Source organism: Elephantulus edwardii, unplaced genomic scaffold (assembly GCF_000299155.1).
Source record: "Elephantulus edwardii isolate Elephantulus edwardi_28Jun2011 unplaced genomic scaffold, EleEdw1.0 scaffold00028, whole genome shotgun sequence".
In the NCBI taxonomy this organism is placed as follows: domain Eukaryota; kingdom Metazoa; phylum Chordata; class Mammalia; order Macroscelidea; family Macroscelididae; genus Elephantulus; species Elephantulus edwardii.
Window position 1 is genome coordinate 10,845,186 of NW_006399778.1, and position 15,091 is coordinate 10,860,276.

At 36.0% G+C, this 15,091-nt stretch overlaps 1 protein-coding gene across 3 annotated transcripts in view; it reads left to right on the plus strand.

The window, feature by feature from the left end:
* EIF4G3 (eukaryotic translation initiation factor 4 gamma, 3) overlaps nucleotides 1-15,091 on the plus strand; it is a 427,927-nt gene that overhangs the window by 118,772 nt on the left and 294,064 nt on the right. For all 3 annotated transcript variants that reach the window (XM_006883565.1, XM_006883568.1, XM_006883564.1), the window contains one exon: nucleotides 13,965-14,060. In XM_006883565.1, the coding sequence (XP_006883627.1) occupies nucleotides 14,031-14,060 (30 nt within the window). In that variant the 5' untranslated portion in view covers nucleotides 13,965-14,030. The remainder of the gene's footprint in view (nucleotides 1-13,964; nucleotides 14,061-15,091) is intronic.

A 15,091-nucleotide genomic window follows, 5' to 3' on the forward strand; every position in this document is an offset into this window, starting at 1 on the left:
GGACATCATGCTTGGGAGGGTGGAGGGACAGTGCAGGAGGGGAAGGCCCTCTATGAGGTAGATTGATTCAGTGACTGGGGTAATTGGATGGCAGTGTCAGAGACAGTGCAATTGGCACAGGACAGAGCAGAGGTTAGGGTTGTTGTACATAGGGTCGCTTTGAGTCGCAAGCGACTTGATGGCACATAACAACAACAACAACAACAAACTTAACCAAGATCCATCTAATATTGCTGAAAGCAAGGAATACCAGAGGAATGTGTTTGTTTCATTGAATATGCAAAGGCCTTTGACTATGTGGACCACCGTAAAACCATGGCTAACTCTGAGAAGAATGGGAATCCTAGAACAGTTGATCGTACTTATGTGAAACCTATATACTTGGACCAGGAGGTAGTTGTCAGAACAGAGCAAGGGAACACGGCATGGTTCAAAATTGGGAAAGGTGTGTGCCATGGATGTGTCCTATCTCCATATATATTCAAGCTGTATGGAGAACAGATTATCCAAGAAGCTGGGCATTATGACCATAAATATGGAATCAGGACTGGAGGGAGACTCATCATCAACCTGCGTTATGCAAATGACACAACCCTGCTTGCTGAAACTGAGGAGGACCTGAAACGCTTTCTGCAGAAGGTCAAGGACTGCAGCCATCAATATGGGTTGAAGCTCTATATCAAGAAAACAAAGATTCTCACCAGTGGGCTGATTGGCAGCTTCATTATGGATGGTGAAAAGATTGAGATTGTTCACAGCTTTAGTTTGCTTGGCTCCACAATCAACAGTCTTGTCACCAGCAGCCAAGAGATTAAAAGACATTGTGTTGGCAAAGTCAGCTATCGGAGACCTCTCCAAAGTACTGAAGAGCAGTGATGTCAGTCTGTATACTAAGGTTTGCCTGATACAGTCTTTGTAATCACTTGTTATGCATCAGAGAGCTGGACAGTGACTTGGGATGATAGAAGGAGACTTGATGCCTTTGAGCTGTGTTGCTAGAGAAGAGTATTGTAAATACCATGTACTGCTAAGAGAATGAACAGGTTCATCCTAAAGAGGGTGAGACCAGGCTGCTTCTTGGAGACAAGGATTCAGAAGTTTTGTTTGACATTCTTAGGACAGACAAGACCAGTCCTTGGAGAGGGATGTCATGCTTGATAAAATGGAGGGACAGCACTGGAGAGGAAGACCCTCAATGATATGGCTTGATTCAGTGACTTGGGTAATAGGGTTAAATGTATCAGAGACAATAGGATTGGCACCGAATAGAGCAGGGTTTAGGGCTGTTGCAGATAGGATTGCTGAGAGTTGCAGGCAACTCGATAGCACATAACAACAACTCACTCAAAAGGCTTTGTATAGTTGATAAAACATAAGTATCCTTCTGATATTCTCTGCTTTTAATCATGATCCATCTGACATGTTTAACGATATCCCTCTTTCCATGGCATCTTCTGAATCCTGGTTCAATTTCTGGCAGAATTCTGCCAGAATTGTACTGTTCTGGTTTTAAATACTCTTCAGTAACTGTTCAATAATTTCCAACTTTTTGGAACATCTTTTTGTTTTTTGAATGGGCATAAATATGGGTTTCGTTATAGAAGTTAGATCTTCCAAATTTCTTTGCATGTTCAATGACTATTCCCAAGTTTGTATTCATTTGCTGTAACACCTCAATTTGCATTCCGTCAGTTCCTGACCTGAAGCCTTTCCCCACCCCCCACAGTACCTTCAGTGCAGCTTGAACTTACTTCTTCAGTATCAATGATTCTTGATTATATGACTTCTTAACATAGTTCATTGTTAACCACTTCTTTTTGGAATAGTGACTTGGTATATTCTTTCTGTCTTCTTTTGATGCACCTGCATCATGTAATATTTTGGGAACAGAATCCTTCAGAATTGCAGCTTAAAATTTGAATTTTTTTCTTCCATTAGAAAAGTTCTTGTGGCCTTTCCCGAAGGCATGTTGTTTGAATGTACCAGCTGCTTCATGAAGAAAGATGAACAGTCTCTTCTCGTGCGATTAACTGCTTTTGAAAACCCAGTGGAGGGTCGTCCATGGGTCACTTCTGACTTAACAGCCCACAACAACAAAAATAACACTAAAAAGGAAGAAATGATGAAGTATAAGAACCGAACAGAGGATTTTAAAGGACAAATCTAGAATACAAAACAAAGTAGTATATTGAAATGTACAAAGACTTGGAGTTAGAATACCAAAAAGGAAGAACATGCTTGGCATTTCTGAAGCTTAAGCTGTAATAGGGGCAATATAGGAGAGTAGGCTCCAAGAATTGCTTTGATTGTAATTGATAATGTTTCTGCAGTTTCAGCAAACTTTATCAGACTATCTAACGGGAGCACCTTTCAAAAGCCAGGTGATCTAGCAGAAATTATCAAACAATATTATGTACATCAAACAATATTATATACAAGTTAAGTGTTGTTGAAATTAATTTAAAGATAGTTGCTAGAGTGAACTGCCAGAAATTCTTACTTGGGAAACACATGGGATGGGGGGAACATTGTAGTGATGTCCATGGATCTTGATTGAAACATGGAATTTCTAATATTTTAGAAAGGTTTTTGACTCACTGTACCACCAGAGCTCCATGTTTGCCTGTGCTTTATTGAATGAAAAGGCATTTAATGAAGTAGATCATAACAAATTATGGATAGTATTATGAGGAATATGATTTTAGAACATTTAATTGTGCTCATGTACAAAGACAAATAATCCTCTAAATAAAACAAGGTACACACAATCTGGAATGGTATGCATCAGAGTAGTATCTTTTCTCCAGACTTAATATGTTGAGCAATGATCAGAGATGCTGTAATTTATTCAGGGAAATATGGCATCAAGATGGGAAGAACACTGGTAAGTAGCTAGTGATAAGCAAATAACACAGCCATACTTGCTGAAAATGAAGAATACCAGAAACACTTACTGGAAAAGCTGAAAGCCTTCACTGTGGATTATACCTCAACATAAAATCACAAAAATGGATCAGTTAGCAACACTATATTAAATAGAGATATCCATGGTAATCAATCAATGCTTGTGGAAGTAGCAATCAACAATCAAATGACAGGGGAGCTCTGGTGGCCTAGTGGCAAGAATCTGTACTGCAATCCCAGAGGTACCCGGTTCAAATCCACCAGATGCTCTGCCGGAGAAGAAGGGACAATTTCCTCCTGTACCAGTCAGATCTGATTTGACGGTACATGCACAAAAAATAATAATAAAAAAATCAAATGACATATTACACTGGGAAAATCTACTGCAAAAGATTCTTTTAAGGGGTTAAAAAGAAAGATAACACTTTTGAAATAAAAGTATGGTACTATATCAATCTATATGAATGATCTTATAAAATACAAAGTATATGTACAAAACATAATGTATGTGACTGTTTAGATACAAACCAATAAAACCTTTCTTAAAAGTATGCCTCACCTGCAATGGAGTGGACTTGGGGGGCGGGATTGTATAACAGTAAAACAATTTTTCTTTTACTTTTCAAACAGAAGAGCAAATTGGTGGGAGGGGACAGAGAGGGAGAAAAGTGCAACAATGAATGAATGGAAACTCTAAGTCTCTTGTAAACTTCCATTAAAATTAATATTAAAAGTAAGTATGCCTCTCCCAAGGTATAATATTTTCAGTTGCCTTCAGACCAAACTGAACAATGAATAAGGAAGATCAAAGAAGAGTTTATGTTTTTAAAATATGTTTATGAAAAATACTGCATACATTTCCAGAAGAATAAATAAATCTAGTGGCATCCACTTTCTAAACAACATGCCTCTGGACACTATGTAAACTTGGATAAATGTCGATAGTTATAGAAAGGCTTTACACTTTTTGTTCATAGAGTCACTATGTGTTGTGTTCGACTCGAAGGCAATCAACAACATTTAATCAGAATAGTCTTTAGTATTGAAGATGGTGAAACTTTAGATTATGTGCTCTGGATATGTTCTATTGAGGGATCAATTCATAGAGAAGGATAAATAAAATAGTCATTACTGTGAAGTAGAAATTGACTCAGGGCTGATCTTCCAGAGGGATTTTGGAGACTGTAAATTATACAGGAGGAGATTTCCCATCTTTATCCCAAAGAGCAGCTAGCAGATTCAAACCACTTGACTTTGATTTGGCAGCACTTCTTATCCACTAGGCCACTAAAACTCCCTGGTAAAATAGATGATCACTGAAAAAGAGAAAGACTCTTAATTAAGTAGAATGACATATTGCCTTCAACAGTAAGCTTAAACCCTGGATTTGATGGGGACAATGGCCTACAACTGGGTAGTAATTTGTACTTTTGTACATATGGCCCAGAGTCATCACTAACTCAGTGGCATCTAGCAACAAAGCAACAACACTGGAATGAGAAGTAAAAGTGCTGTTAGTGAATGACTCAGCTATTTTGTGAAATTGCCTTATGTGATTGAGTCTGCATGATGCCTGTTTATTCTCGGCAGAGTAAGTCTGGGAGAGTCACATTACGAAGAAGACATAATGTTTATTTAACCAGTTCAGAGATGATTTAAAAATAACTCATGGAAGATTTTCATGAGATAGAAAAGTTGTGAGAAATTCTCATCACTGAAGACTTTTCTATATATTGCTCTGAAAATGTAGTTTTTCAGTATTACTTCACATTTTAAGAATTTATATATAGGAGGCTGTTAAAAAGGAATTTACATATAAAAGCTTTGGTACTTAAACAAAAAATTAGGAAAAGAAGGTAACCTTTTGATTACCCTCAGAATAATTCTGCACCATTTACATTTTATCCTTTATTTTGGAAAGATTCGAATTCTGCGCATTTCAGATTGAATTGAATTATTTCAGATTGAAGTATTTATGTGGTAACAGTTTAACATAGAAATATTTCCTTTTTCTTTTCTGAGATTATATAAAATGTCTTTGTAAAAAATGAAATGCTAGTGCTATATATTTACTGGATATTGAATTAGATAGCAAATATTTTTTATAATTTTCTTTATTTACTCACCTTGTACAGTTTCTGCCACTATGTATTGTAATTAAATCTATCACTGTGTCAAAATGTGATAATAATTATTCTCTGTACCTACTTATATGCTTGGCTGTAAAGGAAAATTTATAGGCTTGAGTATACATAATTATCATAATCTACTCATTTGTCTGATAAGCAACGAGTCATTATGTTTTATTCTTTTTGATATTTGAGTGCTTGAGGTAATAGCATATGCAACATATGAATTTGTGTCTGAGGTTATTTCAGAAGTAAAAGAGAATTGAAAATGTGTTAAAAAGTCAATTCCAATATTCTTTTTATAGTAATGCACAATAAAATTGAACTCTTCAACCAATATAACAAACTATTGAATTATGTTACTTACAGTAGTTGACACTATAATTAGGAATTGCTTAATGTTTTTCTTATTGAAAAAAATGTACATTTAACAATTCTTGCATTGTATTTGTTTTGAGAATTTTTGCAACAATAAGATTTATTTAAATATCGATTCATCACTTGTCCTGGTATATTTAATTGGACTTCTAATTTAGAACCTTTTTATTTAATATAATTATTTGGGAATTCTAGGTTAACTTGGAATGAATTCTTTAGCCTGGTACTAACCTCATATTTAGAAATACTTTCTCTCATTTTGTGTATTCTCTTTTCATTCTTTTAATGGTGGTGGTGTTATATATCATCAGGTCGGAACTGACCCATAGCTGACCCTCTGGTGGGTTTTTAGAGACAGGTAGTCTCATGGGAGGAGATTGCTCATCCTTCTCTCACAGAATAGTTGGTGGATTTAAACCCCATGCCTTCAAGATTGCAGCACAGCTTCTTAACACTAGGCTACCAGTACTCCCTGTTCTATAAATAGTGCCATTTAATACACAAATTTTTTTCTTGAATCCAAACATACTTAGTTTTTATCTTGTTTTTCTTTCTTTTGGTAACATCTCTAAGATTTTGTTGCCAAATCCAAAGACATGAAGATTTGCTCATGTTTTCTACTGAACATTTTATGGTTTAACTCTTATATTTAGTCTTTGATCCATGTTAATTTTTCTGTAATATGTAGAAGTTCAAGTTGATTCTTTCTCATTTTCGTACTAAATGTACTTTGATATCACTTGTCTGTGGATGTATGAGTTTATATGTGGATATTCCATTCTCTCTCATCAGTTTATGTCTGTCTGTATGCCATTACCACAGTGTTTGATTATAGTGGTTTTTAGGTGCCATCAAACTGACCACAGCTTATGACAACCCTGTGAACACCATCTCTGATGCTCAGCCCCATTAATCCCTTGTTGTTGTTGTTATGTGCCATCGAGTTGCTTATGACTCATAGTGGCCCTATGTACAATAGCCCTAAACCCTCTCTATCCTGTGCCAGTCTCACCGCCTCTGACACACCCATCCCGATTACCCCATCACTGAATCAGTCCACCTCATACAGGATCTTCCCTTTCTGCACTGTCTCTCCACACGCCCAAGCATGATGTCCCTCTCCAAGTACCTCTCCTTCCTTATAACATGTCCAAAGTATGTCAGACGAAGCCTCAGAATCCTTGCCTTCAAGGAGCAACCTGGTTTAACCCTCTCTAGGATGAATCTGTTTGTTTTCTTGGCAATCCAGGTTACATTCAGTACTCTTCTCCAGCACCACAGCTCAAAGGCATCAATTCTCCTTCTATCCTCCGTAGTCATTGTCCAACTCTCTGATCCATAACAAGTGATTTCAAAGACCATAGCCTGTATCAGACACACCTTAGTCTCCAGAGTGGCACCATTGCTCTTCAGTACCCTGGAGAGGTCCCTAACAGCAGACTTTCCTTTTGCAATACGTTTTTTGATTTCCTGGCTACTGGTGCCAAGAGTGTTGACCGTGGAGCCAAGCAGACTAAAGTTGTTAACAATCTCAATCTCTTCACCATCCATCCTGATGCTGCCAGTTGGTCCAGTGGTGAGAATCCCTTGTAATCCTTTTTCTTTCTAGAACTTTGGTAGAAATACCCACTTTTTTAATTTCATTAACTTGAGCTTGCATTTTGTCTTAAGATTGCCTAACTAATTAAGATTTGTCCTTATTGTTGATATTTTTAAAGAACTGTTTTTCTGGTTGCATTAACTTCCCATGCCCACATCTTTTCCCTTTTTGTTTTTGTCAGATTTAACTTTATTGCCTTTCTTTTGCTAACTCTAGCCTTAATTTTCTGTCTTCCTTATTTTGTTAATGTGTTGAAGTTATTAGTTTGAAACAGTTCATGCTCACATAGGACTATTTTTACTACATCACAGAAGTGTTTTTTGTTTGGGGTTTTGCCTTTTTATTTTTTTCCTCCAGTAGGTGTTTAATTTTCATGTGATTTTGAATTTTGATGTTTCTTTTCTGCTATTGTTTTCTAATTTTATTTTTATTCCATTTTGATTGAAGAAAATACTTTTTATAACTTAATTCTTTTAAAATTAATTAGGAATTACTTTGTGTTCTAAAATATGATCAAGTCTGAAAAAGTGTTCAACATACACTAAAGAATAGATAATCTGTTGTTGAGGTAGTGTTAGAGTATGCACCTGTCATACCTGTCTTTTAGATCTAATAATTTATACTGTTTTTCAAATCCTCTGTTTCCTTATTGATTGTCTATTTAGGTTTTTTATGCATTATTGAAGGTGAAATTTTGAAATCTTTAAAGGTTGTAGTTGTTATTTGCCTTTGAGTTGGATCAGATACATAGTGAGCCTAAGGGGACAAGTATTAAACATGGCCCATTCCGGTACCTCATCACAATCTGATGTGCTTTGATTGTTACAGTCACTGTGCAATTCCATCTCATTGAGGTTCTTACTGTCCTTTGCTAGCCCTCTTATATTTCCAAACATCCTGTCTTTTCCCAGGGACTGGCCTCTCCTGATAACATTCTCAAATTAGGTCAGATAAAATGTTGCAATCCTTGCATTTAAGAGCTCTGTGGCTTCACTTCTTCCAAGATAGATATGTTGTTTCTTTTGACAGTATGTTGCATATTTTTTGCCAGCACCACAATGCAAAGATCCTTTTTCTGCTTTGATTTTCCTTTTCCACTGTTTAACTTTCACATGCATATGAAGCAATTAAAAATAGCATGGTTTGGATCAGGGATACCTTAGTAAAAGACTAAATCTTTGCTCTCCCCTTCCCCCACATCTTTAATTTATTATTTTTAACAACAATCTGCATTACGCAGATTACACAACCCTGCTTGCTAAAACTGAGGAGGACCCGAGGTGCTTGCTGCAAAAGGTCAGGTACTGCAGTCTTCAGTATGCATTGAGGCTCAATATCAAGAAAACCACTTGGCTCCACAGTCAACACTCTTGGCACCAGCAGCCAGGAAATTAAAAGATGTATTGCAATGGGAAAGTCTGCAGTTAGAGACCTCTTTGAAGTGCTGAAGAGCAATGATGTCAGTCTGGAGACAAATGTGCTCCTGTTACATGCCATGGTCTTTGCAATCACTTGCTAGGCATCAGAGAACTGGGCAATGACTAGGGATGATAAAAGGAGAGTTGATGCCTTTTAGCTGTGGTGTTGGAGAAGAGTACTGAATATACCATGGACTGTTAAGAAAACAAACAGGTTTGACCTGGAGAGAATGAATCCAGGCTGCTCTTTGGAGACAAGGATTCTGAAGCTTCGTCTGACATACTTTGGATATGTTGCAAAGCAGGACCAGTCCTTGGAGAGAGACGTCATGCTTGGGAGGGTTGAGAGACAGTGCAGGAGAGGAAGACCCTTGGTGAGATGGATTGTTTCAGTGACTGGAATAATGGGAGGAGGTGAGTCAGAGACAAAAAGAATTGCACAGGATAGAGCAGGATTTAGGGCTTTTGTACATAATGTTGCGACTCATCCGCACAACAACAACATCCGTAACATAGGCAAGTAAAATATTGCTGAAGATAATTAAGAAATTACTGTAGCAGTACATTGTCAGGAAACTTCAAGAAATTCAGTCTTGATTCAGGACATGCCATCAAACAAGACTTATTGCCTATACCAAATGGATGGATGGATCTTTGATGAAAGTAGAGGATACCAGTAAGATATTTCCTTGTGTTTGATCAACCAGAAAGACATTTGACAGTTTGGATCAGAAGGCTCACTGATGTTGAGGGGATGGAAATTTCAGAACGCTTAATTGTACTCATGGGATCTGTCCATGGCCCAGATAGCAGTCATTCTAGCAGAATAAGGGGGAGGGATAATACATGGTTTAAAATCAGGAAAAATTTGTGTGTTGGGATTATATTCTTTTAGTATGTCTATTCAGTCTGGAGAGGCAGTTATGAGAAGATTTTGACTTGATGACATTGAATTTTTTTCACTAATGCCTTCATGACAGCTTTGCTTCTTCCTTTAATACCATTGATTGTTTTTGTTTTAGTACCATTGATTCTTGATCGTGTGTTATTTCAATATACTCAGATGGGTTCTACTCAATGCTGTATAATTGTCTCTTGTGGACTTATTTTAATTTAATCTTTACTTTGAATTTGCATATCATAGTCTATGTCACAATTAATGTTGACATTGTTGTGATTGATAATATTGAGCTTTCCCATCATCTCTTTCCATGATATTACTGTTAAGTGCCATTGAGGTGACTTTGGTTCATTGTGACTCTATTAAAAACAGGCAATAACCTTGCCCTGTTTTTGCCATTGTCACAGTTTCCACATACTCAAGCCCATTACTGGAAGAATTAATTCATCTTGTTAAGGATGTTCCTCTCTTTAGCTAACCCACTGCTTTTTCGAGAATGATGTAGTTTCATTATAATATGCCCAAAATATGTGAGGTGAATTTTCACTTCTTAATTCCAAGAAGAACTCTAGTTGCACTTTTCCCAAGACAGTTCTTTTGATAGTAGTATACTCTTCAACACCATGACAGTTCAAAGGCATCTGTTCAGTAGGCATCCTAATTCATTGTTCAACTCTCACAAGTATATGAAGCAGTTGATGATTCCACGGCTTTGCTCCAGCACACCTTAGTCTTTAAACTGATACCTTTGCTCTTTAATATTTAAGAGAAATCCTTGACAGACTATTTGCCTAATGTATCCCTTTTTATTTCTTAACTAGTGACTGTGTATGATCAAAGTAAAATAAATCATTGACAATTTCAGTCTTTCCTAAATCTATCATGATATTTCCTTTTGGTCCAGTAATGAGGCCTTTTGTTTTCTTGATAATTGAGATCTAATCCATATTCAAAACTTTAGTCTTTGATCTTCTTTAGTAAGTACTTTAAATCTTCTTTCTCTGCAGGTGAAATTGTATCATTTGCATGTACATTTCTGAGGAGTCTTTATTTAATCTTTATGCCACATTCCTCTTCATGTAGTCCACATTTTCAAGTAATTTACTCATCATACAAACTAAGTATGGAGAGAGAATCTTACTGTGATATACACATTTCCTGATTTTAAATCCCACAATGTTTCCTGCTCAAACAACTGCTTCATGGTTTGTATATACATATGCATGAACATTAATAAGTTCTAGAATTCCCATACCTCTCAATTTTTATGAATAATTTATTATTATTCACACACTTGAAACCCTTTGCGTAGTCTACAAAACATAGTCTAGTATAATCCGCTTTCAACCAAGATCCATTTGACATCAGTAATAATAATTGTTTCACAATCTCTTTAGAGTCAACTTGAATTTCTGGCATTTCCCTTTAAATGTACTTCTCTGGCCAAGTTTTAAACAATCTTCTACAAGATTTTACAAGTCTGTGGTGGTAACAATGTTGTTTGATGATTTCCACATTTTGTTAGCTGATGGTACGTTTGGAATGGGACCAAATATGGATCTCTTTCAGTCTGTTGACAGATTAACTGTCTTGAAAATCTAAAACATACCTTTCTTGATTTTAAACCATGCAGAGCCATTGAGTAAATTTAAACTCAGTCTTTCAGTTAACAGCTGAAATGCTTATTGTTGCATTAGAAGGACTCTTTGATAAGTCCTTATTGCATTATTCTCACTACTGTTTGATCTGTTTTGACTTACAGTGACCCTCCATTTGGTTAATGAAAGTATAAAACATAAAGGGAGGAGTTTCTCCATGTTTTTTCTGCACAGTCACTGGTAGATTACAACAGCTGGAGATGGGTAGCCTTTGAGCTAGCAGCAGCGCAACCTACTGTGTCCTATGTCACCAGAGCTCCTCTGATGGGTACTATGTACTTGTTAGGAGTCTCTGGTGGAGTTGTGGTGGCAACACAAAGACAGTTGAAATTCACATGCTGCTCCACAGGGAGATGATGAGCAGTCTTCTTCTGTGGGACTTCTACCATGCAAAAATCTACTGGGAGGTCAGCTGTGAGTTGCTTCAAACTCTGTGATCATTTGAAAGAGATATTTATTGTCATGGTTTTTCAGTCTTTGGCAAGAATTAATAGCAAAAACTAGTGGCACCTATAGAAATGGATTGTATAAGTTACCATGTTACATTGCAGTAATAACTTTTTGCTTCTAGTATGAAACTGTTACTTTTTCATTAAATGTGTTTGGTTGTTATTATTTTTAAATTGTGATGAATGTTTTAAAAGTAGTTTTCCTTATTTTATAAAAAGTATGATTTGAGTGAAAATTTACAAAGCCATGGTTTTCTATTCATACATACTTTGTTTTAGAAAGATTTTCTTTGATTTGGTTGTTCCTATTCAGCTGATTTAACTTACGCCCCACATTTTTTTAAAACTTCTAAAGAAAACTTTATTAGAATACTGTGAAGATGCACTACTTACTAGTTTAGTAAACTTGGTAAGACATTTTACTTTGTGGATCTTCATAGTGTTTGTTAAGTAAAGGTGATTGCATAGTTACATGCTGTATCTCATTTAATTTTACCATTAAGTGAGATGTATTACTCTGTTTTGAGAAAAATCTAGTATTGGTATAGAGAAACTGTGCTTCATATTAACTCAGGACCAAAATATCAAAAAACGACCCACATATCCAGGATCACATATGGAAGATTTAGAAAAGCCTTTCCTCAGAGATGGAGCACATGACTCTCCCTCAGTGACAGAGGAGCCAGCACTTGGGAGTACACCTTTCAGGCGCCACCTTTTGTTTTCTCATATGAACAAACAGTTCATTGCTAGAGCATCTAATTGCTCTCAAGCTCATTGCTGTCACTACTGACCTTGTGTTGGACTTCAGGAGCTTGCCCATCTTTTCCTTCAGAGGCACAGGTGAATTCAGACCATCAGAGAGGAGTGGCCGGTTAATAAGCAGCACAGCTCCTTTTGTGCATTGTCTCCAGACCTTTCTGTTTGCTTTGTAGGTAGGAAGGAAGTTAAGAGCTAGCACCTGATCAAATCACCAGTTTAGTCTTGCAGGGAACAAAGATCTTAAAGTTGCAAGTCATCTAAATGAAGTATAATTCCAAGATGAAGTTAATTTTCTTCTCATTCCTGTTTACATTCATGAAAAAGATCAGCCAGTTGTTCAAGCTAACAACAGCTATTATTAGGAATTGAATGGAAGGTCTGTATGCTTATTGCTGTTGTTGGCATTTCATGTCAAATATGTTAGAAGATTTTTTCCCCCCTGCAATTTGTCAGCTGAGCTGTTTGTATTTTCATTGCTAAGTTGAATGCATTCTGAGTATTAAGTGTATGATTCTCTAAAATTTTCCCTGAATTTGTAAAGTGTCACTTTGTTAATAACATTGTCAATGAAACAATGAAGGAGTGGCATCCACTTGCTATACATGCCTCTGGAAATGATGAACTTTGATATCAAATTATGATAGTTATAAAGGCTTTACTCAATGGCAATCAGTGACAACAATGGACAAAAGTTGTTCTTTTTTTTTTTCTTCCTCATTTTTAAGACATCCTACTTAACAGTTTTCTCTTTCATGGCTTTTGAATTTAGGGTCATGTCTAACAACAACAGCAATATTATTAAAACTGTTGTTGTTGTTGATTACCTTCAAGTGAAGCAAGACTCATAGTGACCCAATGAACAAAAGGCCTGAAGCCCCTCTCCAATTAACCACTAGGCCCCTAAAAATACCCCTATTCCTTAATAGTTTGTTTACTGTTTTCACTAGAAAGTTAACTACTTTTTAATTCATCAATATACATATGTTACCAGTTATGAGTCTTGTTTTGTTATTTTACTTGTGAAAATCCAGTTTTGCTTATTTGCTTCCATTGCAGAATCACTCATTCTATAGAATATTAATCTGTTAGCATTTAAAATGGATTAATAATGAAAATTTGAATAAATAGTATTCTTTTTTTTACCAGTTACATATCTATTTTATTTTGTTGTTGTTGTTACTCCTTTTTTTAAAAAAAATCAACTGCTAAATTGTAGATGATACTGTATTACCATTTGATCCAGGTTTCTATTTAAAGTTCTTAATGGAGTGTAGATTTTTTACGAAATACTGTAAAAATAGTGATGTGAGCAGTGGCAAAGGCATAAGAGTAATACACCACTTAACTGCATGGGCTTATAATTGTGGGACAGGTTTCTCAAGGACCACTTTTGTTTTATTGGGACCTTTGGAAAGCAAACCACAGCAATAACAGTTGTCAACCATGTTTGATTTTGTTTCTAGCCTTGACTTGTCCATCTCAGAAATGGATGGGTTGATATTGGTTCCTTTTGCATCTCTGGTATCAGCTGGAAATTAGATTGCTACTGTTTCCTTACTTCAGAAATTAGTTTGCTAATGTTACCTAAAATGAGGACGCTTAAGGTGACTTGTAAAAATTAAAACTACTGATCTAAATAGTTAGATTTTATGACAAATTATATTTTAGAAAGTAGAACCATAAACTACATGAATAATTACTTCTGTGAGGTTTGTATTTATCCATTTATTAAAAATAGAATGTCTTTCTTATAATTCTTTGGCAGAACCCTTATCCCTCTGGACAGAATGCAGGGCCAACCACGCTGGTGTACCCCCAAGCCCCTCAGACAATGAATTCACAACCTCAGACCCGTTCTCCGGTAAGTAAGAAAAAACATGTTCTAGGTGATACTGTCCACTTTAGTTAGAGTGTATGATAACTTGAGTCCTTGAAGTATTTAGCCTGGAATATTTTACTGGATTATGGATATTTATTCCAAAAATAATACTATTACCATTTTTTAAAAAATGTCATTGCATTTGCAGATGTTCCCATATAGGAATAATTGAAACTCTTAATTTTAAAAAATATTTTTCTATGGAATGGCTTTTCCATTTTCTTTTTTAAAAAAACTTACATTTAAGTGTACTTAATTTTTCCGCTCTTACTAGTTGTTCTTTTAAAAACTCGGTAGATGAGTAAAGCACAATTGAATTTTATTAATTAGACTCAATTTCCAGCAGTTTAGAAGTAAGATTACTGAATCAGTTTCACTGAATCAGTTCTAACTACTTGATAATGTGTACCTACAAAATGGCATACATAATGGATGTATTAATTTCTTCACATGGTAAATAAATTGTCATATAAATACAAATACTGTCATCCACTTTGCCTGTCTTTTACATAGTTTACAATAATTTCTGCAAAGACTGAAAATTTACTCAAAGATCATCTTTTGTTTCAGAAATACGTGCAATCGCTTCAGCTGTCCATTCCTTAGAAAGTCCTCTCCTGTCCTGCATGATTAGCTTGGCTAGAAGATGCTTCTGTAACATCTCGCATTTTATCTCTTTGTTCCTCAGTCCTGAATACAGGGGCATTCTTTTTGTTCCCACCCTGCTTTTTTGCTTGTAGTAGAGGAATACTTCATTGCATTAGCTCTTTTGGTTTTATGCATGAATTCAGAATTGTTGAAAATACTAAGAAATTACTCAAGAATTAGGACAGAATAGACTGCACCAAAACAATCTTTCTTACCCTTCTTTCTTCCTTTTCCCTGTTCTCCAATACCTGTTCTTAGATCCTGATTCTTCCGGGGGGTTAGAGGAACCCATTCTAAAGAGTGAGGTGTGGGACTCTAGTTCCAGTTGCCTGTTTGCTTGTCTCTTTCTCTCTCTCTCTCTCTCT